Source organism: Porites lutea, chromosome 10 (genome assembly GCF_958299795.1).
Source record: "Porites lutea chromosome 10, jaPorLute2.1, whole genome shotgun sequence".
NCBI lineage: Eukaryota > Metazoa > Cnidaria > Anthozoa > Scleractinia > Poritidae > Porites > Porites lutea.
Window position 1 is genome coordinate 12,670,302 of NC_133210.1, and position 19,639 is coordinate 12,689,940.

At 36.9% G+C, this 19,639-nt stretch overlaps 1 protein-coding gene across 3 annotated transcripts in view; it reads right to left on the reverse strand.

The window, feature by feature from the left end:
• LOC140950078 (disks large homolog 1-like) overlaps positions 1 to 19,408 on the reverse strand; it is a 33,694-nt gene extending 14,286 nt beyond the window's left edge. The window contains exons 1-13 of one of the 3 annotated variants that reach the window (XM_073399250.1): positions 19,207 to 19,408; positions 18,952 to 19,083; positions 18,575 to 18,717; positions 15,349 to 15,429; positions 8,917 to 8,958; positions 6,799 to 6,855; positions 6,207 to 6,331; positions 5,330 to 5,432; positions 4,539 to 4,617; positions 3,610 to 3,746; positions 2,722 to 2,872; positions 1,740 to 1,953; positions 819 to 975 (exon numbers count right to left, since the gene is read on the reverse strand). In XM_073399250.1, coding sequence (XP_073255351.1) covers positions 819 to 975; positions 1,740 to 1,953; positions 2,722 to 2,872; positions 3,610 to 3,746; positions 4,539 to 4,617; positions 5,330 to 5,432; positions 6,207 to 6,331; positions 6,799 to 6,855; positions 8,917 to 8,958; positions 15,349 to 15,429; positions 18,575 to 18,717; positions 18,952 to 19,083; positions 19,207 to 19,225 — 1,440 coding nt within the window. In that variant the 5' untranslated portion in view covers positions 19,226 to 19,408. Of the gene's footprint in view, positions 1 to 818; positions 976 to 1,739; positions 1,954 to 2,721; positions 2,873 to 3,609; positions 3,747 to 4,538; positions 4,618 to 5,329; positions 5,433 to 6,206; positions 6,332 to 6,798; positions 6,856 to 8,916; positions 8,959 to 9,080; positions 9,226 to 15,348; positions 15,430 to 18,574; positions 18,718 to 18,951; positions 19,084 to 19,206 lie in introns of those variants that run through there. The other 2 variants (XM_073399249.1, XM_073399251.1) reach the window with 2 other exon arrangements.
• Between the last annotated feature and the right edge of the window lie 231 nt (positions 19,409 to 19,639).

A 19,639-nucleotide genomic window follows, 5' to 3' on the forward strand; every position in this document is an offset into this window, starting at 1 on the left:
GGAGGAGCGTTGCGTGACAACACTAAAAACGGCTGTGTAGCAGACTAGTGTCACTTACGAATCTTATTAATTTTTAACCGAGTTCCTCGGTAACTCAGAGGTCAGATCGCGCAGTAAGAATCACGCAAGGGTAGGTTTGAATCCTGCCGGGGACTCTTAGTCTTTGACTCACGCTTGCAACAGTTACGAAGATGTTGCGATGAATATCGGAAATACACGAAGATACCCCGAAGATACATTAGGAATACGAAACTGCCAATAACGTACTAGCCTTTTCTTACTGGGAGGGACAGAATTAGCAGTACTTCTCATTAAAGGAGATCTGTTAAATCTTTACCAACGGGAAAGAAAGTTAAAGAGCAGATTGTATCAAGGTAAAAGTAAAAATGTATTTGTTTGAAAGTATGATTTATAATGCTCGACATCATATTTAGTGTGCTCTGATAATCAGTATCTTTTTGTCCGTTCAGTCTGTGTGGGTAATTCATTATGATCAGAAGATTGTTTGGTTTTGCCAAAAGCTATAGCCAAAGGACTATTCCTGACTAGATAAGTTTCAATGAAATTCATATGTTCATCATTTAACCCTCTAAGTCTCAATAGTGACCAACATCAATTTTCTCCTAACAATGTCCATAAGTTGCCAAGAGAAATGGCCACGAGAGTTGACAAATGGATCACTAAAAAGAAAATGCTTTGATCTGGTATCAAATTCTCTCGACTCATTCTTTAAGGAAATGTATGACCATCAGTATGGAGAATTTATATGTAGATATTGGGGCTTAAAGGGTCAAAATAAGTTTAACAGCGAATATTACCGCTAGAATTTGATCCCCTCTCCTTAGTTCTCCACTCAAATCAGCCACACCTCCAGCCAGAATAAATGAGATGAAAATGCCTTCACCATCCTCACCCCCAACTATGTTGAAACCAAGTCCTGTGGGACCCTTATTCAAGATAACTTTCCTGGCCTCTCTGTGAAGAAAGGGCATTCAGTTTGTGAGTCCTAGAAAACCACAAAATACTCATTCCCTCTCTACCTTACCTAAAACTTGTTGAGGCAGCAATGGGGGGATTCTGTAAGTTTATCAAAAGAATTCATCTTGAGAGTGCTTATAACTTTTGACCACTTTTCCTTGGTCGTGAATGAGCTGTGCAACACTGCTACGCAGACAACTAAGTTTTCCCATTGCGTCATTTCCGGTTCCTTTTAGCCAAACGGGAGAAGCGCGGGAGACGCGCGAGGGCAGTTGGGCGAAAGAAGCCAAAACGTTGGGAATTAATTTAGGTTTGAGGGAAACTGCCCAACCACCCCTTTGCTAAGCCAACAACAACACTTAATTCTCACTTAGGGCAACATTTTGGATTAGAGGAGGGGTAGGTTAGTCTGCTACACAGCCGTTTTTAGAGTCGTCACGCAACGTTCCTCCCCAGGAGCGTTGCGTGACGACATTAAAAACGGCTGTGTAGCAGACTAGGGTAGGTGGGCAGTTCTCTAGAAACCTAAATTGATCCGGAAAACGTCCGAAGGAGTCGTTTCTGTTTTCCTAAATTTATAATAATAAAACACACACACAAATCAAATAAAATGAAATAAAAAATACAAGGTAAAGGGAACGACTGAAAAAGAAGTCTGCTATACAGCCGTTTTTAGTATCGTCACGCAAGGAGCTTTGCGTGACGACACTAAAAACGGCTGTATAAGCGGCAGTTTACGGTATGCCATTCAAGACAGTTACCTTGTAAATCCATCATCTTCGGGTACTGCAGGGGGTTGCGGCTTCTTTAAACTGTTGGTATGTTCTCTGGGTAAACTGTCCTCTTTTGCCACTGGGGGTGGGGTAGGTACTGGTACTGGTACTGGTACTGGTGCTGGTGCTGTGGCTGCTACAGGCGCTACTTCTGATATCACTACCTTTTCCTCCTGAGGAGGAGATGGTGGGGGAGGTGGACCTGGCAATGTAAAACATTGGATCGTGAAAAGGAAAGTCCTCTTGGTCTGAAGAAACTACATCACTAGTTACAACATTGCATTGACCTGTGTCAAAAAACTATTCAGCTGGCTGTCAACCTAAGTATCAATTTGAAAGCGAACTTTGACTTTTAGGGTAGCCTCCAAGGCAGGTGTCCGGTTGTTTCGCTACAAGTCGTTTCGCTACATAATGAGGTTGATTCGCTGCAAAGTCGTAAAGTCGTTTCGCTGCATCATGAAGTTGATTTGCTACAAAAATATTTGTCCATTCACTGCATACTAAAGTAATGTACTCACACCCAAGGATGTGGCTATGGAGAAGGCTAACCAGCCTTTTCGCTCAATTGTACCTTCAAAATACCCGATGTCCTTGTTTTCCAGAGCAGTTTGAGCCGGTGAAATATTCCAAATTTGAATTTGATGCGGCCGCTGAATAAAAGCACTGAAGACTCATTCATACAGGGTTAGCATCTACCTAAAGTAAAATATTCACAAATACCGGCGAGAAAGTGCCTGAATTTGAGTTCAAAACAATAGACACAATTGTACACAGGTCTTCTTCTTACTAGAATTTGTGAAAATATTTACCTTAGGTCGAGGCTAACCCTGTATAGATGAGCCTTCAGCGCTTCTATTCAGTGGCCGCGACATTCCTGAATGCTACACCAGTATTTCATTTATTTATTCATCTATTTATTTATACAGCCTGTGCAACTGACTCAGTTGAATACCAGTCTTTATCTACTTACTTGTCTTGAGAACATCTTGGTAGCGTGGAGGCGGTGTCTCAATGTAAGACACACCTATTCTGGAAACCACTATCACTACTCTGTCTTGAGTTTTTTTCAGTGCGGCAACAGCGTCTTCATGCGTGACATCCTCCAATGATGTCTCATTGACCTGAAAAGGAAAAAAAAGGACATCAAGAGCTAAAACTCATATAGATCAATATTAAAGTATTTCCCCTTAGGTGAGTATTTTATGAATTCTTATAACCTTTCTGTTGATTGTGTATTGATGTTGTTGGGAGAAAATTGATGTTGGTCACTCTTGGGACTTCAAGGGTTAACAGACGCGAAGAAAATATAAATACTGCAAGGTACCCCTCACTGAAGGTGGCTCCAGGGTCAAATTCACAAAGCCTTGTACAAATTCAAACTATTTCTGGGGCTTTGGCAAGCAGGAGCTTTAAGGTTTGTTTAACCCTTTTAGTCCCAAGGGTGATCAACATCAATTTTCTTTGGACAATATAAGTATATAATCAAGTAGAAAGGTTATGAGAAGTAATAAAATGATCACTTAAGTTGGAAATACGATTTGATCTTTTAAAATATTCTCTCAAGCAGTCTTTCAAGAAATGTATGGAGGCTAGTGTGGAGAATTTGTATGTTGACCTTGGGGTTTAAAGGATTAGTAAAGGTTCAAATGTAAATATTATGCACCATTACAGCTGTTGTCTTCTCCTCGCCTGCATGAAAAATAATGGTAATAGCCCCTGCCATGTTGATTCCATTTAAATCACACTACAGTTACGTTAATTTCTTTCTCTTGCTGCATTTGTTACACAAGCTTAGAGTTGAATTCTAACAAATTTCCAAAAGGTTTTGGTCTAAAATAACTGAGCTTTCATAACTAACCCTCATGATTTTATCTCCAACTTGCAGCCTTCCATCTTGTTGAGCTGCTCCTCCATCAATTATTTTAGTGATGTAAATTCCATCATCATTGGGTACATGCTGATTTTCCCTGCCTCCAGCGATGCTAAAACCAAGACCTGCACAGACAGTGACAACAAAGAAAAAGGAGAAAGGCCATCACATTTTACCCAGTTAAATTAATTGCTAGCAGTGGGTTCAATAAAATTTGAACTAGGCAGCTGGTTTGAGTAGAGTTAGTGACAGTTTCAGCAAGACTTGAAACAATCTTTCTTTTTGACTTTAATTTAGGGGAAAAAGTAGCCAACTTATTTGAAAGAAGAAGGCAGCTGCTTTATCATCTGTTAAGACTTACTGAAATCACTGGCCTGTCTGGAAAATTAAAACATTGCCCTGCTGTAGAGACTAGAGATCCTGTAAAGCAGTCTTCATCCAAAATGAAGCTGGAACTTACCAACTGGCCAAATAGTAATTTCAGTGGAAATAATAATATTAGAAATACTGATAATAGAAAAGCTTCTTTTCAAACTGGAAACTTACATGGATCATGTACTAATGTTCAAAAACAAAAAGAGTTCAATAATCAAGGTACTCAAGAAAAAACTGTGGTAAACTCTCAGGTTGTGACAATTTTAAAGAAACTTTGCTGCCAGTCCTTTTACAAAGTATTGTTTGGTGAACTCAAACAAACAAACTGTTAGAGTGGTTTTCACTTGACTGTCGAAAGTAATTGAGGAATTGGTTTGGTTTTGGTTTTACTACGCCCTTTGGTTGGCTAGTGTATTTACTTTGGTTTTGGTTTTACGACAGTCAAGTGAAAACCGCTCTAGGACAACCACGTTTTAGTACAACAAGAGATCAAGTAAAAAAAACCAAGTTGTGCATTTTCATTTAATGGAAAGAAGTCTCACCCTTTGTTCCCTTTGTAAGAATTATTTCTTCTGTCTGTTGATTTCCCTCAATTGGCTTAGGTTGCTCTCTTTTCAAAGTCTGTGGGATTAAACAAAAAATACATGTATGTCTATTAGTCCCTTTCATTAAAGAGGTGACACCTGGATGGTTTGACAGCTTCATGATGAGTTGACCAAACAGCTGCAGAGCATTGACATCCCTTACAATCATCATGCAAACAAGTCCTTTGAGCAAGCTGCCATTAGAATATACTAGCTGTAAACATTTTGTTGTTACTGTGATTAGTTTATTAAAATTATAATGGATTATGACTCAAAAACTAAGGCTTCAGAAATGCCTTGTATTGTCAGAAATTTTTCTGTGTTTTTATACGAGTAAGTAGATTGGCCAATCCACTTGCCGAAATCTCTGTTGCTCCAAACAAAATCAATGTTCAATTGATCAAAGTGATTATTTGGCCACTGTAATGCTACGTCAGCTTAACTTGGTGAGTGTGCATAATAATGAAGACTAATGTGTAGAGCCACTACTTAGGCACATCATCATAATAATCATCATCATCACCATCATCATGATAATGATAATAATAATAATAAATTAATAACAATGACAATAATAATAATAATAATAATAATAATAATAACAATGTACATTGACAAGCACAACAGAAGAAGTCACATCATTACAACATTTTCGGATAATATTTATTTTATGACACTTCAACTTATTAATTGCATCAAGTCTTTAACTCTTACAGACGAGAATAAACAGTACACTGAAAGAGGATTACCAGTGTGACAACTCCGCCAGCAGCCTTCAAGGCTTCTACAGCGTCTTGATGTGCAACATTCACTGTTGATACACCATTCACAGCCACAATGCAGTCTCCAACACTGATGACAAGAAAAATCTTCAGTAAGTAAGTCATGTTTGGACTATGGCACTGAGACATACAAGAGACATGTATGAATGTGGACAGATGTAATAGGTAGGGCTGTCACTGACGTCTGGGGGCAGGAGATTTCCACCTGCTACTCTCTTAGAAATTAAAAGCAACTTCCTGCCTAACAAGTGCATATTACACAAACTACAGACTTAGACTAGTCATAACCAAAGGTGGAGTGTGGGCGAGTTTCGGAGATTGTGTGTCAAAACACTCTTGCTCCAACACTAGTACTTTGAAGGTCAAATGCATGTAATCAGATTACAAGTGATAGAAGGTACAAGCAAAGGTGTTCAGATTGTGTCCCCTGCATTCCATTCATTCTTAGTGGAAGTCCAAATGAATGCTGACTTCTCATGTGCTAAGCATGGGTAATAACAACCTGGAGATTACAATTACAGGCTCCTCTTGTCACCCACAATAATAATATGCAGGGTTGTCACTAAGATTTCAAGTTGCCGGGTAAATACAACAAGTAGGCAGGGAATCATACGGCTACGGATTTCTTTTGGTTCTATTTTTCTTCTATTTTCCAATAAAAGTAGCCGGGGGCCACTCTCTTAGTAGCTGGGGAAAATCCCTGGCCCTCGACTCTTAATGACAACCCTGAATATGGGCATTTCCTTTTTGTTCATGGTTAATAATTGTTGCATGTTACAGTAAGGAGAAATTAGATGTTGGTCACTCTTTAGGATACACGTACAAGGGTTAACAAGACTATTACCTGAGTCTTCCATCCAGTTGGGCAGCCCCTCCTTTGATTACTCTTGTGATGTAGATTCCATAGTCGTTATCAATGTGTGGGTTATCTGTACCACCTCCAATGCTGAACCCAAGTCCAGTTGTGCCCTGGAAAAAAATTTAAAAAGGCGTCATCTTCTTTCTGTACGTCACTAAAAAATATCACTACATGCCATGACACACTTCGGCTCAATCTCACTGTGCAACTGCTTCAAATAAGTGGCTACCTCCCATAAGGAAAACAGAGGCAACATGGCTGCTTTGTTAGAGTGTTGGAATTACAATTCGGAGGCCTTGAGTTCAAGTTCTGCTCTAACTGCTAGCTGGATTTGTTCATGGTAGTCCCGAGTTCAAATCCCTGGCCGCACTTGTAAATAGCCGGCTGGTTTGCCTCCGGCCCGCTGGGATTCTTAACCCTGTTCGTTTGATTTAGATTATATGTTTCAGGCATTTGCTCAGCCCCACTAGCATTAGTGCTAAAAATACTGCTGAGGGTAAATAATGGAATTATTTATTTATTTATAAGAGCAAGCTGCCAACAACTGCTAATGATATTCTTATCTATAAATACATACCCTTTCAAGAACAATATCCACACACTGGTATTGAGGTGAATCATGCACACCATTTTCCTGTCAAAGAAATAAAAAAACTAAATATTAAAAATTACTAGCCTGAGAAAACAGCCGACATTTGGCTCTGCCACTGGTTTCCCCGCCGAATCATGAAACTAGTGCCGAAATTCCACACCGATTATGCGTCACTATCCAGATCTGGGTAGTGCTTCTGATTGGTTGAATCAAATTTCCCACGTGGCATGCACGACCAATCAGAAGCACTTACCAGGTCTGCATAGTGACGCGTTATCAGTATGGAATTTCTGCGCTCATTTCTCAAACGTCATTTGGCGGAGAAACCAGTGGTAGGGTCGCCAAATGTCGCATGTTTTCTCAGGCTAAAAAATTACATGACCACTCATGAACTACCAATTAACAGCACAGTAACTGACAATATAAACATAATCAAATACAGGAGTTCTCAGTGGAATATAAGTTGCTACAAGTTGCAGTTAGTTCATAAGTTAGATAATTAAGTGCACACACAAAAAAAGCAAAACAAAACAAGAAACAAACAAAAAAAATACTCAAGAGAGTTGACAAAATCATAATATACTATTACATAATGTTGTCTAACAAGTGATATGAAATGCAATGAGACTTTAATAATCAAATGTGTTCATTATAATGTAGGCTGTGTCTATGGATGAAGTGAGAAAGCCTGGGATTAAAAATGGATAACAATAAACAAACTTTTCATGTCCTCTTACTTCACGGTATACAAATTATTGTCTCCGAGTCTATATTTAAAGAGCTTTTTACCAGTTGTTTTCTCGCTGAGAAATCCTGAAGCGTGATCATAAAAAATGGTTTATTGGGCAGCACTTTCCTTAATTTTGTGCTTTTTCATATACTGCACAGGAACTTTCTAACTTTCAAGTTTGTTAATGAAATTCTAAAGACTGAATGAAAGATACTGAACTGCTCAGAATGTGTTTTACAAAATCATTCGTTTCCAAAAAAAAAAAACAGATAAAAATAAAAAATATTGTCATGAATATTTAAACAAAAATCATGGAGATATAGTAAAAACCAGCAGGAATTCACTGTTATTTCACAGACACATAAAATATTCGGCAAATTTTTTCTTGTTGCTTTGTGCATAAAAACTGTATTTACATACATTTTATTTACACAGGCCAGTGAACACAACACCTTAATATACAAAAATTAGGCCTGAAGGCTAAAACTACAGAATTCTCTGGCAATGTTAATGAAATCTGACAACAAAAGAGAATACTAAGGAATGACATATACATTAGATAGAAAAAAATTAGGAACAACATTATTGTTATTTCGGATTATGCAGTAAAGAGTAATGCTGATAGAGATATTGATGAAGTATTCTTGAGCAAAACCTACAAAAGGAGGTGTGCTTTAATTCTTAAAATACTTAGTTCCAAGGAAATTATTTCTCTGCAGCTGTGTGCTAATATAGAGCAAAATTTACATGATCAATTTTATTGAAAACAAAAGCAAATACCAGTGCCAAAAGTTTCCTAGGAAGAGAAGATCCAAAACACTTGCAAATGTTTTAATTTTACACATCAGCGACTTTCAAAATAGCTCAAAATTTCAAATATTTGCATATTCAAGGGTGTAAAAATTCAAAGATATAACACTGATAGTCAGAATCTCTGTCCAGATCTCTAATTAAAAGCTGTTCAGTTATTAACAGCAGAAATTCAAATATGAGATAGGATAATCAACCTTCCACTAGCAAGAAAATTGGATAGACTTTTCTAATGTATTATAATGTCCAAAACAAACAAATTGAAAGGAAAGAGGGAATTAATAGCTTCCACTGAATGATCACACTCAAGAATTCCATCCACCAGTTACAAAATAAATACACATGTCTTAGGTTCTAAGTTGTTTTAGAGAGGTTAGTGTTTACAATCTTAATCACACAGGTTTTGCCCAGAATTTAAACAGTAATAACACATGCTTAAATAAATGCCGGTTGCTGGTTGTTTTGTGAATTGTGCGACTCTATCCCACAGGAGTATTCGTCTACATCAACTTCGCACACAAAATAATGTTAAAAACGTTTTTCTACTTATTACAACAACTCACCACAACTCCATCGACTTGGGTTGTTTCTCTTGGTGTTTTGCTCTGGATATAGATTCAATAACAAACAAAATGCATCAAGTTTAGGAAGAAAGAGAATTACAAAATATTGTATGATGTAATTTGAATAGTAGACAGAACATTGACACATCACTCAATTTAAGTACCGAGCGAGAACTTGTGCATGATCTGAACAACTTCATCATGGTGAAAGGAAAAAGTAAACCTTACAAATTTTCATCTTCTAACATTTTCAAAGTGATCAAAGAAGCCACAAAAGAATTACAAGTGGAATCTGATCTCTTGTCAGACTGTAAGCTTCATTAAGTAACAAAACCTATGCATACTAATGAGGCATTTCTGTCAGAAAAATTATTCAAGGAAACCAGAGACCACAAATTTACACTATAATTAAATATATCATTTAGACTTCAACAAGAAACGGAAAAAATCACATTTGATATTACAAATGTTTTCTTTTTAAGAAAAAAAAAAGATTTTTGAGAATGATTTACAGCTGCTAAAATGGAGAGATTCACTCACTAGACAAAAATGCTTTAATTTATTCACATCATAAATAAAGCAGAAAAAATGCTTTTATTGTGAAAGAGGGTATTAAGGTTTAAAGTTGCCATAATACTGAAATTATTTTCTTTCTACTTGACACAAAACTCAGTGAACTTGAACATTCTCAGCAAATGGTCACTGTTATGAACGAAAATGACAAGAATTGAAAAAAAAATCCAAGGCAAAAAATAAGCATGATTTTCATTTAAGCTAACAGCTCACAAAATGTAGGCAGAGAAGAGTGAATTATTAATGATTTTTTGAACAAACAATTTGACATGCTGTCTTGATTTACTACACTCATAAATCAATGTTTTTGATTTTCATAATCAAAAAAGAAAATAAAAATACATGCAGCATGCCTGGAGCTATAACAACATCATGCCAACATGTAGATTTTGCTTGAACATTTAATTGCAATCATAATAAAATTGACCAAATTTACATATTCTGGTCAAAAGGAATCCTTGGTAAAACTTAAAAGTTTTAGTTTGGTGTGCAGCTAAAGAAAATGAATATCCTCCAACCAGGGAGGTAAAAAAGGTAAGCTATAAGCTTTGAGACAAGAAAAGCTACTTGGACCATAATATATAACATTTCTGATAGGGCTGATACCAAATGGTTTTTCTGTTGCACATTTTATGTAGGCTTGTCGTCATCATTTTACTGCTCAAATTTATTTAAGCCTTGAAACAAATATTCTATGTAAACCTGATAACTCGTAACAAGCTTTGAGACATTTCCTTGAAAAACCTCTTGGGGATGGGAAAAAACAGTGTTTGTAATCTCTCAAACCAAGGTTGACAAGGAAATACAAATTTAAATATAGGATTTCACATTACATTAACAAGATAACACTACTCATTGAAGGTTTTAATTGCCTCAATATAATGAGCAGTAATTATATTAATACCATGGTAATAGGACTGAAGTAGACTCCAATTCTGTCTGTAATCATATGAGTGATTCTTGTGATTAAATGAATCACACTGACCTAGTTTATTTAATCAACAATATGTTTGCAGGGAGAATTGGAACACAAATAGTTTTGTTACAAATAATATTAATTATAATCCTGGACACTCAAGGATTTTAATATTTCCCAACCATTCCTGATGTTATGGATGCTGAAAAATAACTGTCTCTTCCTGACTTGATTATGAGGGGAGAGGCCGAACCCAAAAAAATGGAGATTGGAAAGGAGGAAAATGGTTCATTAGTTGTTGATCCCTGACAATATTATAAATTTGAGTTTTCATCTGTTGATAATAGGGACCTTACAAAACTACGACGGCAACGGCGACCAGAACGTCAAAAAAGCAATAAATTTAATAACCAAAACAACAACTGCACATGCATCACGCTTTTTTGTACATTTCTTTGCCTTCCCTGCACAACTACAACATGAAATGACCCAATTTTGAGTGGACTTGAGAATGGGAATGGCAAGGCGATAAATTTTTCTTTCTCTCTCTAAACTTGGAAGCGGTTCCCTCTCTTCAGTTCCAACCTAACTTCCCTCCTTTCAAGTAACTGGGTGACTTGGTATAAGGGCGAAAAAAAGGACACAAAGTCTATTTTTCAACAACGTTTTCACTGGCATCGCCATTGTCAGAACGTAAGGTCCCTATCAAGGAGTTCATGCAACCACAATGATGATGGCAAAGAGGAGGCAAAAAAAAAACGATAACTTTTATAAGAAAAACAAAACCACGAATGTGCAGCACATTTTTCATACATCTTTTAGCTGACAATGCATGGCAAGCACATGAAATTGCCTAATTCCTTTTAGGGCGTAAACTAACAATAACAAATGTTTCTTTCTATGATTAATCTTGAAAGGGTCTCTAACCTCCACAAAAAATTCCATGTTAATCAGGTTGGAATAGTTGCATGTGCTTAAAAAAAGGACATACACTTTACTAGTGATGTTTTAACTCCCGTTGTCATGGTTGCATAAACTCCCAAATGATCGTGAACCACAGCACAGATTTGAGACATTTTGCAAAATAGAAACATTCCTGATTCTCCTGGATTGTCACTGACCATGCCAGATCAATGGGCTCAAGTTAAGACTTAACGTTAACATTGAACCAATTTACAATGGAGAATAAAAACATGAAAATGCTCCAGAATAAACGACTGATATAAGTACATTTTGAGCTTTGATGGAGAGCTTTTTTTAAAAGAGCTTATTTATTTCCTTATTTGTAGATTAAGTACACAAAACAATAGGACATGAAGTCATTTAGTCAACTGCTTCCAAGAAAACTGAATTCTCTGACTTTGATGGTGGCAAATTTCCCAATGAATTCTTGCATTTTCTGCATTGCCGGAGGATGGAAAGAGGGGTATGGTAACAACAAAAATATATCCTATACAGTCAACTCCCTCTAAGACAGACACCTTTGGGACCGGCAGTAAGTGTCCGTCTTAGAGAGATGTCCGTCTTATAGAGAGTCAAATAAAGGGAGTAAAGAAAGGCAGGGACCAACTCTAGGTGTCCGTTTTAGGGAGGTGTCCGTCTTATAGAGGTGTCCATTAAGAGAGAGTCGACTGTAACTGAATCCTCCATAACCAACAAAAGATGTAAGAACAAGTCTTTTTAATTCGGTTTGGTTTCACAAGATATATCAGTGCATAGTGGCAACAACCAACCAGAAAAAGGTAAAGAGTACGATAAATCCAAGAAAACCACACTGAAGCAAATTCATAGGCACTGTAACATCTAAAGAGAGGTGAAAGGAAAATGGGGTTGGACTAAGTATTTTTAATTACACGAAATTCAAATACTCTGAGACATGGTGGAAAAAACGTTTTTAATACTATTATGGTTATAGCAGTGACTAAAATGATTCTGAGACTCATTTTGGAAAGTAAAATTTTGAAGAGGAAGGTATTTTTGAAATATTCTTTTCTAAATGGAAAGTTAGTGTTAAACCCCAGGATCAAGGATGCCTACTTTCAAGTTTTCATTAATTGGCAAAATCTGGGATGGTTTTCAAACAAGAAAATCTCTGCTTTTCTTGGATTTTCTCAAATAAATTCAAGCTATTGTAATAAAACAGCTTCATCTGAGTATTTTGCACATGGTACCTGTGTCATTTTTGTGCTTATAGCCAGTAAGCTACTATGTCAGCTTCTCTGTTAGGGTGTCAGCATATCCAAATGTCCTTCTGTAAGGTCATTTCTATTATCGAAGTATAAATTCTCATTTGTTGCCCTTATACATTTCCTATACAAGTAGTGAGGATGTGGTGATTCTTCTTAAGGCTTTTTGAAAAAATTGAATAGGATATTATGCTATTTTAAAAACGTTGGGTGTTTGCGTTCGTGAGAAATGACCTTTTAAGTATCACGTGACAGAAAATGTACTTTCTTTTGACTACGATCGATAATAATTGAATTGGTTTAGCCAGATAAACTTCTTTGCTATTTCCATCCATTCATTTTTGCTTGCTGTCTTGTTTGAGTTTTAGTAGTGATGAATATTTTTGAATTGCTGGTGCTATAAAATATTGAAAATCGTACGTGGGAAATTGCAAATACGAAACTGACACTTTTAATATGTAAACATTCAACAATTTAAATGTCACATATTTGCATAAATTTGAAACACTTCATTGCATGCTTAACCTTGGCAAGAAGTTTCCTGACAATTGCTCTAGTCCCTGGACCACATCTCCAAAAGTTTAAAACTTTACCTGTGGCCACCGAACCAGACTCGTACCATGTTTTTGAAAAAGTATGTGCTGGAAGTCGTTACACAGGGTGAATGTTGTTTTGCAAGCGTGTGGTTTCTGATGGACATTCGGTTCATTGCCACTCGTCAAGATGTGTCAGGCCATTTTGCAGTATCTATCTTGTTCATACGTTTTCCACCGATAACGCACGGCCTTTGCTTGTGGGCTCTTTTTTTATTATCGAAATACTATGTTAATGCATAGAATGTAGCCAATAAAAAACAAAGGTCAAACTATTAAATAATTTTAATTTTCCCTTTGGAAAAAAAACCGTCTTCATTAGAAATCATCGGAGCAGCGGTTCCTGGTTCTATATCCTGCATCGCCCATATTTTTTTCTGACGTATTGAATAAAGAATACCTTTTTTCTTTTTTTGTATGGTTCAAGCACAGACTATTCTTTGCCAGTAAGCATTTGCCCATTAGAGGACTATTTTTTCATTATGTTCCAAAAGTAAAATAATATTTTATTGAAGTATTACTTGGCCAGGCAATGAGCGTCTCCATAACTGTAAGAGCTGCGATGGCTAAAACTCTGATCCCTACTCCCCAGCAGCTCTAACCATGGTCAAGGGCTGGAAATCACACAAAGAACAGTAAGTGGCCCTCCAGATTGGGGGTTAAGTGGGGCCAATCACCCACAATGGCTCGAAAGAAGTCCCATCAAGATGAAAGGAAATTCAAGATGAACTGCCATTAATTTTTTTGGCGCTGCATGCAGATGTAACACGTTACTAACTGAGGTTAACAACTGCATCACTTAGTGGAGGTGGGTGCCCGGGATGTCCAGGGGCTTCCACCTTTGGCACAGCCAATCCCTTGACAGAGTTATGCCCCCATGGCTGGCAAACCCGCACACTTCAGCCATAAGCCCCCAAGCCAATGGAACCAGGCACATGCCGCACTGATTTATCAGTGGAAGAATAAAGCGGGAAGGGATGGGAGTAAAAGAATGATCCAAAGGCTAAACGAAGAGAATGGCCGCCAGGAAGTGAGCACATGGAGGCGATGCAAGCAAGGCTGACCACGCTCGAGGCAAATGACTGACCACTGACTACGCCCACACTCCTTGTTGTTAACTGTGTTAAATAAACAATTTTATTTAACTTCATTTAAATTACGTTTGTGACGAAGGCTTCAGTAGTACCTTGCCTAGGCAAGAAAAACATGACACCCTTAGGCCAAAGCAAAAACGACAAGATGAAGGACAGCAGAAAGAGCTGGAATGAGGAATATAGGCTAAACTGGCCAACAGAGATGATTATCAGTGCGAGACCATTTTGGTTGCCATGCTAGTAGAGACAATTTTGATGAGTAAAATCACAGCAGAGGACACCATAAATACAGCACCTGTGTTCGGTGGTCATGGGCTGAGCCATAAGCTAAGCTTAAGTGAGATAAACATTTGCAGGAAATATTATTTGCCCTCCATTATCTTTGTAATAATGACAATGAGTTATTGTTTTGTTTCTTTTATCCTCATTTGTCGCGGTATGAAACCTTGAGATGTCAATGTGCCTTCCAAATGATATTTCAAGAAGTGCCCTTTTTTCCTGACCGCCAATATTTGTAACTGGCGACCAATTTGTTTTAGGTTGCCAAAAGGCAACTTTAAAAAAAAGGTTGAACTTGGAGCACTGAATAAGACAGTGTGAAATTGCAGCTTTCATGACTATTAGGGGAATGTTGCTTTAAAGAGAAAAACCCAACTGCTTGCACAAGCAGAATGGCGAGTCTGTGCACAACATGTTGAATATATATGCCAACTGTAGAATGTAGAAAAAAAAAATCATTAATTCTTTTTATTTATTTCCGTATTATTCTCATTTGAATCTAAGGGTAGATTGGCTACAATCCAAAAAATTACTTAAAAACAGATCCTGTCTGTGATATTCATTTTTTTGTGGTTAAAAGATGCATCCAGAGATGACCAGTATTTGCACTTTTTCAATTTTTGTTGTTGAATACGACATTATTTCTTTCGCTGTATTTAACACTTCATTTTCCTCGCCCACTTACTTGTTTTCCTCTATATAGCGACCCTTCCTTAAAAGTAACAAAAGCCAAACTTGCACCTTGCATAATATCAAAAGCCCTGAGTTTAGACTAAAGGTAGTTTACCAACCTGAAAACTTTCTTTTTGAACACTTTGAACAAAGCTTGAAGGTATGGTGGGTTTTGGTACTACCTCTCCATTAACTTGACTCTGTAGACAAAAAAAAGGTATATATACAGTCAACTAGGCTGCAAAGTAAGACAACAAGGTATATACTTTTCTGAGGATCTGTCGGGGTTTGCCACATGTTAATCTGGTTATCCTGCCTACTATAGAGAAGAGAGGTGAGGACATCACAAAAACTAAATTTTTTAATTAAAGAGATTATTTAGCATATTAAGAAAGCAGATGAAAAATGCCCTTCTGCCAAAAATCAGCCTGTTGATGCAAATTGGTGAGGAGATACTACAAAGTTATGCTCCCGTAACTCCATATCTGTCCCTCTAAAATAGCCCTGGATCATTAACATTACGATCCAAGCCAATTTTAGAAGGAATTGAATGGAGACATCAGAGCAAACTCAGGTGCCTATACCTACCCACCAATTTGCACAGTCTAACAAGCTGATTTTTGGCAAGGTTTTTTTTTCATCTTGTTCTTTCTGAATATGCTACCCAATCCCACAATTTTACAAATTTTAATGTTTGTGACATCACACGTCTCTCCTCTGTTGTAAAATATTTTGACAGAGCTGCTAATCTGCTATACATAACTTAAATTTTCAATGATTTTCCATAGCTGACAATTACAGAGGTGCCATAACTTTCCAAGCCTGGAAAATGAAATTCTTATATCCCATGAGTTTCTAGATTTTCCATGAACTGTATGAACCTCAGACAACTGACTATGTTAGCATGTCTGTCTAAATTTGAGACCCAGTATTTACTCAAAATGACAAACAAATTAATAATATTGCAATGAGGTCAAGATAATTACTGGAGATGTACACAGCATTTTAGCAAACTGTTGAGAATGATAAAAAACCTTGAAAAAAAAAAACAAAAATTTACAAACACTTTCATGTGAACAATAACTGACTGGTGCAAATCTTCAGAAGATTTTCAGTGGTGCTAAAGGTATAGAGGCATTAAATAAATTAGTTATGCAATACTTTCATGAGTCACGCCAACAATATCCTTGTGGAGGAGTCATTTCCTTGGAGTAAATATTTGCCTAAACCCTCATTAGTAAAGTGAGAAAAACCAAAGACACCTTTGGGACAATTCACTGTATGTTTAACTTTAATGTTACAGAGCTTCAGAATAAAATGGCAAAGAAAAAAAATAATCGCAGCATACCATAATAAAATTAAATTTTCACCCGTGAAGTGTGGCACTTATCTGAGCGCAGTGAATATTTAAAAGTTGGACGTGACAAAGAAAAAGGTTACAAATACCCTATTACTATTTCTGTATTAAAATAACAGAATTAACGTCTTTTGATTTTGATTATATCTGGGCCACAGCACTTATTTGGGGGTTGCACTTATTAACTTTTTTCTCCCAAATGCAGTGCTTATGCAAGGGCGGTGTTTAATCGAGTAAATACGGTACTTAGCTGTGCTAAAACTGGTAATATTTCTGTTTAAAAGTATGTTTTGAAATATCCAATGACTGGTTCAATTTTTCATGGTTAAACTATGGCCCACACTTGTGTGTACACAAAAGCACCGACCACAAGCATCCAAAAATTGAAAGCAAAAATTCCTTTGAATGGAATTTTTGCTTTCAATTTCAAAAAAATTGTGGTCACACATAAATTTTTGAATCTTTTTCACAAATCCACAGATATCCATTGTGGTCTGAAAGCAGGTACAACTTTTTAAATAACAGCCCTCAGTCATTCTAAGATTCTCCCCCTCTTTCTCTGGAATCAATGTTGTAACAAGCTTGTTGCAACAAGTACTTTAATAAAATGGTTTTCCTTAGACTCCTCAAGTTCTAGCTTAAGGATCTCTGTTGAGTTGTATAATACTGCTTTGATTTTCGAGACCGGTCATAATAATATAGTGCAATTTCCATATGCATGGTCAATTGCGCTTCATGTAAATTCTAAAGAAATATATTGATACATAAAACTAAGAGCCTGGGCATAGTAAAAGTAGCCGTACTGATTAAGTCATTCTGCAGTACCTTCACCCAAAGTTTAAATTAATTAATGATAAATGCTCCAAGACAAAAAAGGCAAGGTACTAGTGAAACATTCTTATCTCGTGCAACATCAGCTACCGTGACACCATCAATTTAAAAAATTTCCGTTCTTCTCCCTCCAATTGAGTATGGGGAAAACAGCACTTTCAAAAATTTCCACTCTTGATAGTGCTTTTGAAAAGATAAGGATTTGGTGAATGTTTCCGTCAGATAGGTGCAGGCAGAAAGCCAATCCACAAAGGAAAAATATAGTTTTCCAAAATAATTACGGATACATTGGGATGGGGCTACAAAGTCACATTTGTAATATCTCAAGTACTATCCAACCTGAACAGAAAACGGTTAAAGATATTGAAATTTTTTTGCTATACAAAGCATTGAACATCATTTGTGTTAAAAAAGTAAAAATCCTTTTAAAGCTTTATGCATTATAGCTTTCAGTCTGAATCCTTTTAATATTTGTGTTTGTATTTGTGAAAAAGGTGTATGCAATTTCCGTACACAATGACAATCTGTCTTTTACCAAAACAAAACAGTGCATTAACAAGGAAATTTGCAAAAACATTTTAGCAACAAAAAACACTTAATGCAGAAAAAGTTTACGGCTGTTTGTGAGATAAGCAAATTAAATTTTTGAATTTTTTTTATAGGGAAATAATAAATGACTCCGTCTTAGTGGTCAGTCTAAATCTTCACATGTATATTAGAGAAGTCGTTGTATGCAATTACCACCTTTGATAAACCTGTGTGAATTTCGGGGCCAGCTGATAAAATTAGTTTCTGATAACCCGAATGAATGAACAATTTCGTACACAAAGAGGACAGTTTTTAAAATCCCAAAATCTTAAAAAGTCATAATATAAACCTTCAACACTAGGCCAATATTTGCGATCTAGAAACACGCAAAGTGATCAATGGCTTCTGGAAATACCTCATAGAAAATATTTGATACACAAGAAGTGATGACAACCGACTGAAAAAGCGGTTACTTGCTGTAAACTAATTACGAAATAACCTTCAAAAAATTAATGATAAGAAGTTCATAATTTTAGCCAAAACGCTGCCTCCAGATTTCTTTTACTATCGGGGAAATATGACCGTCGTCCGTATTAAAGAGGTTTAAAAACATGAACAAAGTCATTCACCTTATCAAAGTCTGCGTAGCTCGGCGGGTATTGGGCCGGCGAATTATTTTCCCATCTCTGCACGGCTTCTTCGGTCTCCTCAGCCTTCTGTTCGGGTGTTTTTGAATCATCCAACAACGTTGTTTCGTAAAACTCTTGAATATCTGAATTTTAATGACAGCGTAGAATTGTTATGGGTCACAACAAAACAGCGAGGAGCCCACCAAAAGTATTACAAACGCGTATTAGACAGTTTCTTGTCTGGTAGCTTAATCCACTATTTGAGTTTATACAGTTACCTTGGAATTATAATCCAGGGCAAGTCTAACTTTTTCTTCTTTGAAAGATATTAAAAAATAAATCTCAGTAAATGTGGGTCAAAGAAATACCAGGCTTACCTAACAGAGCCAAGAATAGATGACTCTGAAAGATTCGAATAACTCTTTCTATGGCTGTACGTAAAGCACGGTCCTGCGGTTTATTTAACTTTTCATAGTACTGCTCCAGAAGCTCCAGAGCTCTCCCGGCATCTAAAATAATCATAATTGAATTTCATTAGAGCAATCACAGATAAACAGTTATGTTTTTGAGTCTTGTATAGCACAGTCTGCAACTCACACATAGAGCCAATTTGGCAGGGAAAGAGCACATACCTTCCTTGCGAACGGGCATAGTTCGCCGCTTTCTATCACTTAGATGTACCAAGCAAAAGAAAGAACGCAATATGAAAAGCTTCTTTTGCTGTCTCGAAAAACACACTAAAATACCCCGTACTAGTAAAATCGGAAGACCGAATTAGACTCAAACCGTTTGCCACAACGATAGAATCAACATGAACGCCTTTTCCGTGCCAGCGGCCGCTGAGTGAGTCACGTGCCCGTAATGGACCAATCATGCGTAGGACAAAGGAATAGGTTGCTCAAATTGCGTTTTGAATAAGCGCTCGATTGATGCATGTCACAAATCTATTTCTTGGCCGTAAACTAGCCTGTGAGAAAGCTCTACTGGGCGCTCTGGCGGCGGCAAGGGAAAAGGAAGTAGTTCCCTCAAACAATACCCGATTCCAACCCAAAATGAGCGAAGTCA